The sequence below is a fragment of the Pezoporus flaviventris genome, unplaced genomic scaffold (assembly GCF_033815535.1).
Source record: "Pezoporus flaviventris isolate CSIRO_AGI_PZ_B2104156 unplaced genomic scaffold, CSIRO_AGI_Pfla_v1 ptg000023l, whole genome shotgun sequence".
In the NCBI taxonomy this organism is placed as follows: Eukaryota; Metazoa; Chordata; class Aves; order Psittaciformes; family Psittacidae; genus Pezoporus; species Pezoporus flaviventris.
In genome coordinates, this window is record NW_026892571.1 from 20,139,798 (window position 1) to 20,155,908 (window position 16,111).

At 39.8% G+C, this 16,111-nt stretch overlaps 1 protein-coding gene across 1 annotated transcript in view; it reads left to right on the forward strand.

Annotated features, from left to right (window-relative positions):
• The window catches only part of KDM3B (lysine demethylase 3B), a 56,626-nt gene that overhangs the window by 7,593 nt on the left and 32,922 nt on the right, over positions 1–16,111 (forward strand). Inside the window, exons 2-7 of the mRNA XM_061457183.1 lie at positions 6,986–7,153; positions 10,328–10,441; positions 10,809–10,914; positions 12,109–12,233; positions 13,645–13,713; positions 14,609–15,187. Of these exons, the coding sequence (XP_061313167.1) occupies positions 6,986–7,153; positions 10,328–10,441; positions 10,809–10,914; positions 12,109–12,233; positions 13,645–13,713; positions 14,609–15,187 (1,161 nt within the window). The remainder of the gene's footprint in view (positions 1–6,985; positions 7,154–10,327; positions 10,442–10,808; positions 10,915–12,108; positions 12,234–13,644; positions 13,714–14,608; positions 15,188–16,111) is intronic.

Sequence of the window (16,111 nt, forward strand, 5' to 3'; positions counted from 1 at the left end):
TCTGATCTGAGGCAATTTCTCAAAGTTGTCAAGGTAATTTGAGTTCTGCCTTCAAGTGTGCTTGCAGAGGTTCCCAGCATATGATCTTTCTGGGGAACTTGGCAGTCCTGGTGTTGGTTACAATGTTTAATGACTGTTCTCAATCAGTTTATTTTCTGGAACATATTCCTATGAAGGCCCTCAGTCAAATGAATGTTTTATCAGAGAATAGTTGATTTTTGCGCTCAGTGTGTAGGCTGTCTTTTGCTGGTGTGAAATGTTATACAGAAGTGTTCCAAGGTATAAATTCAAGGTGTGAGACCTGTATTTCTCTATTTGGAAGAGATAGTAATCTTTTTTCAAGCAGAGAATGACAGGGCCTTAAAGTATCTAATCCATATCTACCCATGAATGTTTGTAGGTAACTTTTAAACGGGAAGGTTACTGCTCTTTCTTTGTAGCAGTGGATTAGCAAAGCTTTGTCATATTTTTTGTGGAAAGCTTCAGTAGTAGTATTGTAGCAGCTGAAGAATATAAAACCTGTAATAAAAAACCCCCCCACAACCCAAAACTGTTCTTCACTGGCAAAGGCTCTGACCACACCACTCAATTCTTGGAAGGAAGACGCAGGCACTGTGAGAATGAAGACCCTAGGCCCACTGTAGGAGAGGATCTGGTTCAAGACTGTCGTAAAGACCTGAACGTATACAAGTCCATGGGACCTGATGAAATCCATCCGCAGGTCCTGAAGGAGCTGGTGAATGAAGTTGCTAAGCGACTGGCCATCATATTTGAAAAATCATGGCAGTCAGGTGAAGTTCCTGACGACTGGAAAAAGGGAAATATAACCCCCATTTCCAAGAAGGGGAAAATGGATGACCCGGGGAATTACTGACCAGTCAGTCTCACCTCTGTGCCTGGCAAAATCTTGGAGCAGATTCTCCTGGAAGGCATGCTAAGGCACATGAAAATCAACAAGGTGCTTGGTGACAGCCAGCAGGGCTTCACTAAGGGGAAATCCTGCCTGACCAATTTGGTGGCCTTCTATGATGGGGCTACAGAACTGATGGACAGGGGTAGAGCAGTTGATGTCATCTACCTGGACTTGTGCAAAGCGTTTGACACTGTCCCACATGACATCCTTGTCTCTAAATTGGAGAGACATCAATTTGATGGATGGACCACTCGGTGGATAAAGAACAAGTGGTGTCCCTCAGGGATTGGTGTTGGGACCGGTCTTGTTCTCCATCTTTGTTGGTGACATGGACAGTGGGATTGATGCACCCTCAGCAAGTTTGCCAGTGACACCAAGCTGTGTGGCTTGGTTGATATGCTGGAGGGAAGGAATGCAATATTCGTAGCCATTTATTAGTGGTCACTACCCTTAATGTAATGACTTAGCAGAGTTACCATTTCTGTAGCTGCTGATGGTTTAATACTATTTATGCCCTCTAGGATTTTTCCTGTCAAAGGTGGTTTAGATTGTTTTGCTTAATAATCAGTATGTGCTATGAGCATAGGAAAGTGCCAAGGAAATATAAAAACAAGGTATATGTTCTAATTTTAATAATATATTTAGTGTCTTCACTAAATATATAGTGACTTAATCAGTATCAGCCTTTAAGCATAATTGTTCTAATAACTGTGGTTTCTTGGTTATGTGATGAAATCTACTTTTTCATCTGCCCTGATACAAATTATTTTGGAGGAGGACTTTTCTCCTTAGTTTCTTTTTCTAATTTTCTTGGTTTGGGAATCAGCTGCAATGAAGCACCTAGTGTGTTTGTGTGTCTATATATACTTCAGATTGGATTTTTTTGCCTTTGCTTGTAAGAAATGGTTTGAAGCATGATTACTGGATTGGAAGGTAAAAGTTTTCTGAGCACTGATGTATCTTTGTTTCATGTAATGAATTCCAAAGTAATACCTTGACTGCATTAGAAAACTATTAGAAAACTACAGTAGGTTTAGTTTTCTTTTTTAATCCCATTTAATGATGGTTCTAGCTGAATGAGACCTCAGATGTCTCCCAAGGTCAGTCTCAGTGTCTACCCTTCCGTTCCTTCCTCTTTCACATGTTGATAATGTAGTTGTTTTTGCATCATGAGTAAGAAGTCATGAACCAGCTTGTTACCTAGTTTTACTTGATAGTCTGCAACAGATTCCTACTAGTGCCTCCTTTCTGGGCATAAGTACTATTATTCCAATTTACAGATGGGGAAACTCAGCCAGTGAGACTAAATGACTTGACCAAGGTCATGCAGGAAGCCTCTGATGCAGCAGGGAATTGAACCTGGGTCTTTGGCTACTCTCTAGCAACTGATGGACCATCCTTCCTTTCAAAACTAGGTAAAATTTAAGACCATTTTAAGGGATATTTTTGAACTTGGATTTTTTGCCATCTTCTGCTTTTTGTAATGTATAAAAAAATGTAAAGATTTTGTTTTTCATAGATGGCATCTACATTAGACCTTTGTACAAATTCTAATGCGATAAGCTGCAATACTTTTTCCTATTATAAAGCATGTTTAGAACCTGTGTATCACATGATGATAAAGACCAGTATGTCTGTTTTACCTACATTATGGTCTTCCTGTTGTTGCTGCTTTTACGGTGGAACTGATGTTGGAAAACTCTAGAGGATATTCCATTTGAACCAGACCATAGTTCTCAATAGTGTGTTAAGGCCTGAATTTTAGCATAGTGGCTAAATAAGAATGTGTTTTCTGGAAAAAGCACTTTAGACTTTGTAGATCAGGTAAAGCAGCTCTGCTTTGTAGTATTGCTTTTTATTGGGAGAATTACAGGGCTGTTCTGTGTTGGGGGAAAAAAAAGTGTTGTAGATTTAAACAAACCTAAAAGCCAAACATAAAAATCTTTTCTTGTTCATAAACAGATGTTGCTTAGAGAAGGTGTTTTTTCCCTGTAGGAGAACTTGGGAAATCTTTCAGGTACATTTTTGTCTAAGCAGGTACATTTTTGTCTAAGCAGCATCTTTTTCTTTTTTTTTTTTTTAATATGATACAGTCATATCTGCACTAATTCAATGTCTAGTTACTATCACCAGTACCACTGTTTAGAACCATTAGTATTAACAAAGCACCATTGCTGTTCTTATCAATGACTCATCTAAACTGATTGTGAGCAGAGTTAGGAGAGTCAGCAGAAGATACTGTTTGTAGATGTGACCATATGAATTGTAGGGCCATTGGTACATTTGAGAGGTAATATATTCTGCTGTAGCCAGGGCTTTAGCACATAGACGTTGCCCTTTTGACTCAGAACTGCACAATTTCCAAATTAAGATGAAACACCCTCCACCCCCTGGAAATTCTCAGTCATAATGCAGCCACTTTCCTTAAGGCTTTGGGGTTTTCAGCAAAGGTAGACTGTTCCTGTTTACCACTTTAAATATCAGAAGACAATATGTCTAGTCACTCTCAAGCACGTCCAATCTGCCCATACTTTCCTTGCTTTAGATATCTCTTTCACAACTCTCTTAGTTTTTTTCTGATAGAATTTAAGCATACTGGGCATCAGTTCACAAATATGCTGTAGTTATTTTCTGTAGTAATACAAATTAGCATATGCACAAAGATGTGGTGTGCTGTGCAAGTCAGCCTCTGCTTCTTGTGCGCCCAGTACACAAGGTGATTTTTATTGCACATTCTGGAAACAGAAACTGAGAACATAGCTGTTATTAATGAGGGTTTCATGCTTTTTGTTGCTGTGTGATCTGTTGGAAACTACTGACAATACTGACAGTATCGTGTGGTGCTGCATGGATCTAGAGCAGCTGCCTTGCATATGTGTATAAGAATAGTCTGTTGGGTATTGACTTAGAATTAGTAACACCTGTTGTAAAGGTTGGAAGTCAGAATTTTGCAGGACTCCATTGCTTCTGTTGATGATACCAAGATGGAACAAAACAGAATATTGAACGTAAAGTGTGTAAAACAAACTTGCCATGACTTCTCTGTTCTGCAGGGAGGGAGATGATCTTAGAATGATAATGTAAGTCTTTTCTCTCCTTTTCCCTCAGTTCATGGGTCTGGGGTTTTAGAAAGGAAAACTGTGAAGTCTATTTTCTGAGTTACATGATGGAATAGAGTAGTTCAGTTGAAAGGGACCTACAACAGTCATCTAGTCCAACTGCCTGACCACTTTAGGGCTGTCCAAAAGTTAAACCAAATTGTTGAGGGCACTGTCCAAATGCCTTTTAAACATTGCCAGGACTTGTTTTGCCCTCTTGGTTGCCAGGGTACACTGCTGGCTTGTACTGAGCTTCTTGCCAACCAGCCCCCCAGGTCCCTTTCTGCAGGTTGCTCTCTGGCCACTCATCCCCTAATTTATACTTCTGTCCAGTGTTGCTCCATCCCTAGTGCAGAATCCAGCATTTGTTCTCATTATATTTCATGGTATTAATGATTGCGCAGTGCAGGATCCCTGTGCAAGGTCTCTTCTCACTTGAGAGAGTCAGCAGCACCTGCCAGTTTGATACCATCAGCAAACGTTCTCATGGTGCATTCAACTCCTGCATCCAGATCCTTGATAAAAATCTTGACCAGCACTGGCCCTAGCACTGAGCCCCTAAGGAATACTGCTGGTGACTGGTCGTCACCCACATGTAGCCCCATTCACTACAACCCTCTGAGCCTTGCGAATGAGACAGTTCTTCACCCAGCACACTGTGAACCTGCTTATCTTGCAGTTGGACAACTTGTCCAGAAGGATGCCATGAGGGACGAAACCTAAAGCATTATTAAAATCCAGAAAAACTGTATCCACCACCTTCCCTTCATACACTGGGGGGGTGGTCTTGTTGTAGAAGGAGATGAAATTTGTTAAACAGGACTTTACCTTTGTGAACCCATGTTGATGGTGCCTGATGATTGCATTGTCCTTCAAGTGCCCTGTGTGATTTTCATAGCTTTTCCAGGTGGCTAGGTAGCAGGTCTGTAGTTCCTGGCTCTGCCTTCATGCCTTTCTTGTATATTGGAATAATGCTGACCAGCTTCCAGTAAGTGAGGACCTCCCCAGACTCCCAAGAGTCTGGTAGGTGATTGAGAGAGGTCCTGCTGTAATGTCCCGTAGATGTAACATCCTAGATGTAACATCCCCTAGATTAGAGATGGCATTGCTACTGCTTTGTATATGATGGGTACACGGTATTTGTCAGAATATTTTGTGAGCCCCTTAAACCTGGAACACTCATCTTAAAGTTCATCACTGGCCATTTCTTGTAGTATTTTTTTAATAGGAAGTAATTTGTTAAATTTGTATCTAAAAGTAGAACTCTTCCACTTCATCAATTTAGAATGATTCATGGAAATGTGAGATGTCTTATAGGTTAAAACTGGAAGAAGTTTTGTTATAGTCTTATTTCTTGTGTGTGTCAAGGTGAATTGACTTAAGTCTTGTCTGAAGGAGTAAATTAAAAAAAAACCCTAATAGCTATCCTTATTTATCTGGGATAGGTGGTAAGCTTCCCTTTGTTGCTTGCTTGAATTTGCTTCTCTTTAGTGATCCTTGCCAACTGGTTTAAGGGGACGTGCTAGTGAGAGGTCCTCTCTGTGTAGCAGCTTATAAAATCTCCCCTAATTTTCACCAAATTCTTCATTATGTTGCAAAAAATGACATATATTCCAAAGTCAGCATTATTCTAATAATTCTTTTTGACAACCTTTTTTCATGTAACTGCACAGTAAGAGGATCATAACAAGATGATTACCTCACTGATACTGTACATATAAACAGCTCCATTTTGTTATTCATACCTGGTAGTCCTCCCTTTATGTCACGTGCTACTGCCAAGAAAGCTACAGGCCCACTGAAACAGAAAAAGTGTTCAGTCAAATTTCCACTGTATTGCTGAAGCTTGTTGAATGGAAGGGAGGATATCTTGAAAGGTCCATTCTTCTTTCTCTGTAGGGCAGTGTAAGCAGTAATTGAGTTCAAGAATTCATTGGGAGAGTTGCTTCATATTCTCTCCTCTGCCCTTGGAGTTTGAGCTTTTGAGTCTGGTGTGTGAAAGAGGAGTGTATGAATGGTCTCTAATACCTCTTTTAATAGGAATTACTGGTAAAGCAAAGAGAGAGCTGTCTTTGGTTAGTGCCCTGTTATCCCTAGTGATCTTGTAATGATTCCAAAACTCTGATTTGACTCTCTCAGAGCTTAACGTGTTTCTTAACTGATCAGAAATTTCTTGCTGTTTACCTGACATATTTGATTACATTTGTGTAGTTCTGTAGGTGTAAGATTGGAATGCAACTGCTTTAATACTTACTAGCTCTAGTTGTCAGGATGTGGAATGAGATTTGTAGTCAGCATTCCTGGTCCTAGCATTCTTACCATGTAATTTCATAGGGCTTTAACATTTGTCCTTTGTGACAGAAAAAAATGAGGATGATATCTCAGAGTAGTGATTTAGACTTGCAGTGTGAGTTGTATTGTCACGTTTGTAGATAAGGTAATGAAAAATCTAGTGAGTAGGTATTTCTGAATAACCTCATGTCATCCCAAATATTTGCATTTGGTTCAGTGAGTTTAATAGTGTACAAGGCAACATAAACTTTCCAGGCTGAAGCATTTAATTCTGTGAATGTCGGTTAACTATGCTGATACAGATCCTCTGTTGAAATAAGAGTATCTAAATTCTCTATGGTACCCCAATGTGAAAAGGCTTGCATTGAGGCATCAGCTGTATTTTGGGATTTAATTTTGTAGGGGAAAATGTGGCAGTTGAAGCCAGTGATGCATGTTTGGGATAAATAATTTTTCATAGGTCAGTAATTACTGTGAATTTGATTCCTGTTTCTTTTTTCATTGGTAGTTATGTACATGGGATGTTCTCAGTATTACCATTACAATACTTATACTGGTTCCTCTGACTAAAGCTGCTGTCTCATCATCCATAAGGATTGTAGGTTCTATTTGGTGTCTGAAAAGAGCTGAAATGCCTTCTAATATTTATTTATTTATTTATTTATTTTTATTTTTTGATCAGATCTTTGTGGAATTTGATGGCTGTAACTGGAAGCAACATGCCTGGGTGAAAGTCCATGCTGAAGAAGTTATAGTGCTGTTGCTGGAAGGATCATTGGTTTGGGCTCCTCGAAATGATCCAGTTATGCTTCAGGGGACTCGTGTCTCACTGGCACAGTGGCCTGCACTAGTGAGTATTTGGCCAAAACCTCTCATATCTTCACTCTACTGTGAAACACACGGTTGGATATTGTGCAGAGCACCAGTTTGGAGATACCAAAAATTGCTTGGGGATTGATTTTTTTTTAATTTATTTTTTTTTAAATGGTAAATAGAGCAGTTGACTGAGAATTATAGTGTCTTCAGAAAGGCATATGTGAGGCAGCATGCTTCCAGTTCCTGCCCCAGGAGTTGAAAGCTGTTACCTCACAGAAATGAGATACTGTTTACCAGTGGGTCTCTGAAGAAATGTGCTACGTATCTGAAAATATTGTTTTTTTCCCTATTTTAGGCTTTTCTGAATTGTGAGATATTTTCACAATCCAGAAAAAAAAAAAAGTCTTTTGATTTCTATGGTCTCTCCAGAGCTCTGTATGGTAAAGGTTGCTGCGTAATTCTAATAGGCATTCCTTCAAGGCATTTTTAGGAGGTGAATAGACTGTGGGCTTTGTCTGACCCAGAAGTTTGCCACTCCTCATCTAAACTGAAAAAGATTATTGAAGTGTTATTGTCAGCATTAACTAACTTGATATGCAGAATTTTCTCCTGGTTCTTGAGGTGATTATCCATGTTGTTGCTTACATGGCAGTTGTAAGTCATGATGCTTGAGAACAAAACCAGTATGTTTTAGCTGGCATATCTGAGTACACCCATTCTGGAGACATCCTGGTGAGTCGTGTGTAGTGAAAGGCATTTCTTATCTGAGGACACCCATTCTGGAAACATCCTGGTGAGTGGTGTGTAGTGAAGGGCATTTCTTACATCCTTCTTTTTTCTCATAGTATCTTCTGAAGAGGAAATATCATTAGATGTGAGAATCCTACCTTTGTTTTCATGCTGTCTTATTTTTATTATTTTGCCCTTTTGCTTCTTTTCTTCTGCAGTCCTTGGACTGCTTAGGATCTGACTCTACTTTTTAATACTACACTTTGTGCATGGACACATTAAAATGTTTTTTCTAGTCAAGGACTTTGTGGCTTGGTGGAATTTGAATTTAATGTTTTAAATGGACACTTGGGCTCAAAGCAACAAGCTCAGCCCTGCATCTTTCTCTGAAGGTTTCTTTATTGCATTTGTCATAAGGCAGAAGAAAACCAAGTCTTTACAGCAGAGAATCTGTACACAGTGCTTGTTCCATAGGTGGAGTTTCCTTTCGGTGTATTTACAACTTGTTTCTGAGATTGAAGTCCAGTTTGATTTTATCTGGGGAAACTGTGTTTATACAGGATCAGTTTATTTCAGATGATTCCCAAGTATCTTTATCTGAGTGACCAGCAGGTTGAAGGAGGTGATCCTGCCCCTCTACTCTGCTCTTGTGAGACCTCACCTGGAGCATTGTGTGCAGTTCTGGTGTCCTCAACATAAAAAGGACATGGAACTGTTGGAACAAGTCCAGAGAAGGGCCATGAGGATGATGAGGGGACTGGAGCACCTCCCGTATGAAGACAGGCTGAGAAAGTTGGGGCTGCTCAGCCTGGAGAAGAGAAGGCTGCGTGGATACCTCATGGCAGCCTTCCAGCATCTGAAGGGGGGGCTATAGGGATGCTGGGGAGGGACTCTTCATTAGGGACTGTAGTGATAGGACAAGGGGTAACAGGTTAAAACTTAAACAGGGGAAGTTTAGGTTGGATTTAAGGAAGAAATTTTTTCCTGTTAGGGTGGTGAGGCACTGGAATGGGTTGCCCAGGGAGGTTGTGAATGCTCCATCCCTGGCAGTGTTCAAGACCAGTTTGGACGAGGCCTTGGGTGATACGATTTAGCATAAGGTGTCCCTGCCCATTGCAGGGGGGTTGGAACTGGATGATCTTAAAGTCCTTTCCAACCCTAACTATTCTATGATTCTATGATTCTATGGTTTGGGGGTGTTAACCATAGTCCACACATTAATTGTGTGATGAGTTGTGTCAGAACCTGTTAGAAGACTATTAGAACCAAATATGGGTCCACTACGATCCCAGAATATTTCCACTGTAACTCAAGCTAGATCTGTGGACTTGCTGAAGAAATGTTTCTATCCCCTGTGCTCCGGATAGCCCCGTGAGCACTCAAGCTTCTCAAGAGTTCACTAGGTACTAGAGGCCTACCCACATAACTGCATCGGGGTATAGACTGGGGTTAGCCAGAGGACCAGAGTAGGTATGTATAGACAACTCTGGGAAGCCAACTCCTTAGCATTACAAAGTTTGGGGTGTGGACTCAAGTGTGGTGGTGGTTTTGCATGGGTTTTTATGGTAGACTGGAGTGTGGTGGTGGTGATTTTGCATGGGTTTTATGGTAGTGTGGTTTTGTTGTTGTGGTGGTGGTTGGTTGGTTGGATTTTGTTCTTTTGAGATCTGTCACGAATGTATGTTCATCCTTACTTCTCTCTTGCTTGTAGTCCTGTTCACTTTTATTTAGGAAATAATTGCATAAACTGAGAAAATACATTCATGCTGTTATGTACCGGAGAATGGAGTGTGAACAAACTTGATGAGAGCTGTTAAGGGGAAAATGTTGTGACTACTTGTGTGTTAAAATCAGTTAAGTGTGAGTGTGAGACAGGTAACACTTTTCAGAGACCCCCGTGGTTGACAACTTTCTCTTCCATCACCAAGTTACGTTATAAGTTTATCACTATGATTTGACTAGCTGTTTTGTGATTTGTCCTGCAGCTTGAATACCATTAGTACACCTGTTAGGAACTTTAGATTTGCACAAAGTATGAGCAAAAACAAAAGCTCCCCTTTAATAGTATGCCTGTAAATTACTTATACCTGACTTCTGTACAGGAATAAAACAGCTCGTTTCAGGAGGTTGTACGCCAAAAATGTAGGGTAGTTTGAACCATTAACCAAAGCTTGTTAGGTTTTTTATTTTGGGGGGTTGGGGTTTTCTAACCTGAGCATCAGAAGGTACCTCTGAAAAAAACAATACCATGGAAGGTATTTTCAGTTATGCTTTAATTTCTAATGAAGAAGTGGAGCTAATTTTATATAATTCCTTCTTGTGATGTGCCACATTTGCAAGAAAAGTCAGATAAGTGGTGCAAGTTGAGAAATGAAACTTACTCCTTGTCATACTTAAATAGCATGTGAAAATAGCTATTGTTGACCTGCATGTGTGCTTAGTCATTTTTATAACCTTTGATTTTTGTTGTCCATCACAGACCTTCACTCCTCTAGTAGATAAGCTGGGCTTAGGCTCTGTGGTGCCAGTAGAGTTTCTTCTGGACAGACATTTACGTTTCCTATCTGATGCCAGTGGATTACGGTTGTTTCAGGTATTTGAACTGTATTCAGTTAAAGTGCAAATTTAACTTTGCTGTGCTTGTCAGATAAACTTATTTTTTCCCCTGCTTTTCCAGATGTTTATACTAACTTCCATCTGCATTTGAAAAGTCCTAGTTCCTCTCTGTATTGGTCAGTGGGAGAGCTAGCTGTCAAGCGCAGTGTAACTGATAATTGCAATGAAAGTTTTGCAACATCTTTTGCATAGCTAGTGCTTTTTTTCCTCCAGGCATGTTCAGCTGTGCTTTCCTTAGTTTTCCTTTTTTGTTTGTCACTTTCTGAGAGCTGTCCATTAAAAACTAATGAGTCTGCTGCCTTAAAAGACTATACTTTTATGTTAAAACCGTTTGTTCTCGGCAGATGGGAACAGAGAGTCAAAATCGGATTCTGCAGGAGCAGTCTTCACTAAGAGAATCTGTCAATGCATTGATCAGTGACCAGAAGCTTCAGGAGATATTTAGTAGAGGTGAGACTGTGTTTTTCTATCTCAGAGCTACTTTGTTGTGGAACGGTTAGGCCATGCTGGAATTTGTGAAGGAGAATTAGTAATAGAACTTGTTACTGCTTGATTTGGAAGGTCAATTTTCTGTATTGTTTTGAAAGTTCTTTACAAAGAAACATTATTTTGTGACAGATACAGGTGCTCAGTATAGATTTAATACCTTAACTGTTGTCCGGATTTTGTATTGGGTTTAAGCCTGATTGTAGCTTTTTTCAGATTGGGGTCTTCAAGTGCTAAAATGATTTTCTATCCAGAGTTTGGGTTCATGGGGCCAGGTGGCCACCGTAGAGGTAGGTCACTGTATTACACTGGGAGGACGATGTAATCCTTAATGGGGATTTGGTGCCTTTTGATTAAATGTTTGCTGATGAAAATAACTAGGAGGTCAGTACTTCTTACATGAGTAAGGAGCTTCACAATTTTCCAGTTTGGAGCCTTCTTCTGAAGTGCCTGGTTCTGGTTGCATCAGATACAGGCTTTTTGATTGTGTGGATTTTGATGACCTAATGTCAGTAAAGGTGTTTTTGTCTGGATTTAGGGTAGGAGGAAAGGTCTGCATGCTGATGTGGAGAGTGACGGCAGGGTCAGAGGAATCCTTTCTGTATATAATCTGTTACCTGTGTCAGAGAACAAAGACTGGTTGGTGTATAGACATTGGGTATTTGTGCAATTATATTAAATTTTTCAAAGTTACAAATGATGTGTTTCTGTTCTGAACTGCATGCAGTTTATACTGGGATTTCATGCATATGAACTGAGTCGGAATGTTGTGACTGTCCCCTGGATTGATGTTTCATAATTACTGACTTGTAGTTTAGAAAGCAAAGGGGTTAGTTAGCAGGGAGCCCGTGTCTGCTTTGCTTTTGTCAAAGGAGTGAGTTTATTTTGCTGCTTTTTTTTGCCTTTTTTTTTTTTTTTTTTAACTTGTAAGCTGTATTTTGTCTTTAGCTTTGAGTGTTCACTGATACTTTACAATAGAATGCTTGGCTTTTGCAGGATTTGCAGCAGAAGCCCTAGTGTTTTAATTTCTTTCCACCTGAAAGATGACTTTTCAAGCTCTAATTGTGTGTACAGAACTTTTTTTTTGATTGTATGACTTCTAACTAAATGACACAAAACTTGTCTGGAAAATTCACTTAGAGTCCTTCTTTTTTCCAGGTCCTTACAGTGTCCAAGGCCAAAGAGTTAAGGTTTATCAACCAGAGGATGAAAATAGCTGGCTCTGTGGTGTTGTGAGCCATCAAGACCCAATAACTCGTCTTATGGAGGTGTCTTTGACTGAGGTAAAAACATGAAGCAGTGCTTTGGTGTTTCTGAAATACCAGACTTCAGTAGCTCAAGCAGAATGACAGCGTCACAAAACTTACACTTTGGCTCTTTGTTATTTGTTTTAAAATATGAGTAATTATCCATGTTGCTACTCACAGAATTATTTTTCTTCTGTTATGGTGACTTTCCACAATAAATGATGATGCACAGCCCACTACTATACAAGAAGATGCAAGAATTTCTTTAGAAATGAGCACTATATGAAAAAATATCAAAAGTGGCTTTCTGTATGGGAGAGAGTGCTGATGTACAGAGCTGCCTTCTGGCTCTATTATGCTGTGGTCTTCTTGTGCCTTCTCTCAGTTTCTGTCTGGTAGGCTGTACAAGTGGTTTGAAACAAGTTTAGCATACAAGGTGAAATCTTAGTCTAAATAAAAGTGATTGGTGTATTTTAGCTTAAGCTGTTTACTTTTGTCCTATTCCTATCAGTAAACCTAGTAAGAAAATCTGTACAGTGCTAGAGTTAACTGGTTTGTATTGTGTGCTGCTGTGTGGTGTGGCAGGTAGTTCAGTCCTACCAGCAGCCTGCTCCCAATGGCTCCATTTTTCAGGAGCATCTAGGAAGAAGTCTGTGGTGCTGTGTGTAAATTACTATAGCAGTAACACTCTTCTCAGTTTTTTTTTTTTTTTGGTCCCATGCCTATGCCACCTACCCTCATAGCCTTTGCCTTGTGCAGTAAAATATATGTGCAGAATGAGTGCACTGAACATGTCCAGTAAGTCCTGTGTATACGTGCAGTACTCCTGCACTCTTGGATCTATTGCTGTTGCACAGGAAAAAGGTTTGCCATGTACCATAAACGAGTGCAGTGCTTTGGAGAGGCACTGAAATTGTGGAGGATGTGATTTCAGCAGATACGTGCCAGGAAGCACCCAACTTAATGCACGTATACTGTGAAATAAAAAGGTAACCTCCAAATGCAATTGCTTAGATAAGGTATTCATTGCTCCTTTTGGGGAGAAGCTGATAAAGATAGCTATCATAAATTGATGTGCTTCCAGTAGCCTTTTCTACATCTAGCAGTGTATGTGCAGGAGGCTAGAACAATACTAAATCAGATTTAAGAAGAGGTGTGTTTAATGCAATGAATGCATTAGAGATGCTCAGTAGAACAAATTTACAAGGAAAAAGTAGTAGGGATGAAGTCTGAAAGATGTTTAAATAGGGAAGGAGCAAAAGGATAGAAGATAAACTGGAAGCCTGTATTATTACTAAGGAAGTGTGACAGGAATAAAAGACAAATGCTGCAAAGTAGCCCTGTGTTTAAGGTCTCTTGTGTTGATACTATATATTCTGAATTAAAAACTAACCTCCTCTTTTTTTTTCCTACTACCTTCTCAATATCAATCTGCATGAAAATTAAGAGTGGTGAAGTTAAGTCAGTGGATCCTCGACTGATTCATGTGGTGATGGATAATACTTCTCCAAGTGAGGTACGGCAGCAGTTAAGGTCTTGTATTTACAGTGTGAAACTTCATAAAAATTTAGATAGAAAACATGGAAGCAACTGAAAACTAATGCTGTGTTCACTGTGGGCTTTTGATAATGCCATTGGCAAAGGAGAATTTTAATGACCACTCTGAGGTTCTTTAAAGGTTTCCTCAAACAGTCTTTTTGTTCAGGCCTGTTTTACTAATTTCAACCATGGATCTTGGGGGGGCAGTGGTTGTTTTAATAATCATGGCTCCATTTTAAGAATAAGTGCTCTGATAAAAGGTGTATCTATGCTCTCTGCCTTTTTCTAATGGGATCACTCTGCTTCTTCACAGGATGTTTTTTAAAATTACCATCTGGCTTCTCTGAAGCAGGCTTGTGTGCTTGTGACAAGCATTTCATTGCTTCAGTTGAGAGGTTCCATGATGATGTTTGAATCTCTGTTTTTAACCTAGGCTAAGGGGCAAGCTATCTCCTGTAGTTAAATATTGTAGGTTTTTGATAGTGGACAGAAGGTGTGCACTTCAGAAGAACTATGGGGATTGCACTTGTAGAAAAAATTACTGTGCAGATAGCTTTCATGTGTTAGCAAGAACTGTGTTGGAGGATGGCCATGTTGCATGTTTCCCAAAATCTGCCATGATGTGGTACATGGTACAGCAAAGCAGCTCAGCTACAAATCTCATTGTGAAGATCCTCTTTTAGTACAAAAAAGACAAGACTGCATTTATGCTTGTGTTCTATGATCACATGGTATCTTTCCTTAGATGTCTCAATTTGTAATTAAGTGTTTCTAAGCTTAAGAGCAGTGTAATGTATTCTAATGGAAAAATGTTCTTTGAGTAGGTATTCTTATTGTTCTGTTTAGCAATTGCATGATGTTGTCTATTATAGGGAGGGGGCCTAAAAGCAGCTAAATCATCTAAAGGGAAAAAGAAGAAAGAAAGTCTGGAGGGAAAGGATGGACGGAGGAGGAAAAATGCCTCAGATTCTGGGTGTGATCCTGCAACAAAGAAGCTAAAGGAGAGGGGTGAGGTGGATAGCAGTGGTAGTGATGGAGGTGAGGCAAGCAGAGGTCCTTGGAAAGGAGGCTCCAGTAGCGAAACAGGACTGGATCCAAGGGCCAAGCAGTTGCCTTCATTCATTCCGCAGATTAATCGCAATATTCGCTTTGCCACTTACACCAAAGAGAATGGCCGAACACTAGTAGTCCAGGATGAGCCAGTTGGTGGTGACACACCATTGCCCTTCACTCCATTTTCCTCTGTGGCTGGACAAGCTTTGCTAGCTGGATCTGGATGTAAAGAGGCAGGAAAATCACTGGAACAGGTTGGCCAAGGCGCGGTGACTTCTGCAACTGCAGTTACTACAGCTGCTTTGACGCCAACAACTGTGAGAATCTCTGATACCAGTTTGCCACCTGTTACTGGGCAGGAGAAACTGAAAACAGGCCGATCACAAGCCCAGGGAGAGGTGAGTAGCTCATGATCCATCATATTCAAGAAAGACATATATATCTGCAACAGGTGTTCTGCAGCACATTCCTGTTACAAAATGTGTCCGTGGAATTGAGAAAACTACTTTTCTCTGGTGAATCCCTTCCCTCCCAAAGGAAACTTATTACCTGATGTAAGAAAAAACTCAAAATTAACATTTTTGATGGCGTTGTAAGAGACAACTTTTTAGCACTCTTATTCAACGTTAATATGAGAAGTGCAGCCTTAAAGTCACTTTAATCACTGTTGTGTCATGTGGAAAATAACCTACACCTACATAGTATCTCTTGCCTTCATAAAAATAAATATGGATGAGAACGTTCACCAAGTTGAATGTTTAAGTTACTTTAACAAAACAAAAGAGCACCTCAAAACCAGAAAAACAATGTGACTACATTTAGAGGACCTTTTACAGGTGTCTAACTTGTCTGTTGCAGCTATGATATCTCTGCAGTAGAAAATGTGCCGGTCTCATCGTATACTATCTTTGGAAACAAAGAAATAGTTAAAACATTTGAGATTGGTACCATTAGAATAAATGTTAATAAAGGACTCAGTCTGGAAGCAGCTTGAAGACTTTTTAGTTACATGTTTGTATTTAGGGGAAGAAGTGAGAAAGTAGAAGGGAAACACTGTTAAAAACAAACTAGAAGACTTTTTAAGTAACCAAATGAAGCCTTCATCAAAACAAAAGAAAACCAAAACCTCACCTCAGTAAGTATAGCAAAAATGAAGTAACCTGTAGTCTACTGTATAAAAAAAGTTAAGAAAAATGGGAGGTATATTAGGGAGTCCAAGGTGGTTGCCACAGGGTTGAATGGATTTCATTCTTGTCTTTTGTATTAGCTAATGGAATGGGGGGAAAGCTGAGATGTTTACTTTGGGATAAGGATTCCTAGAT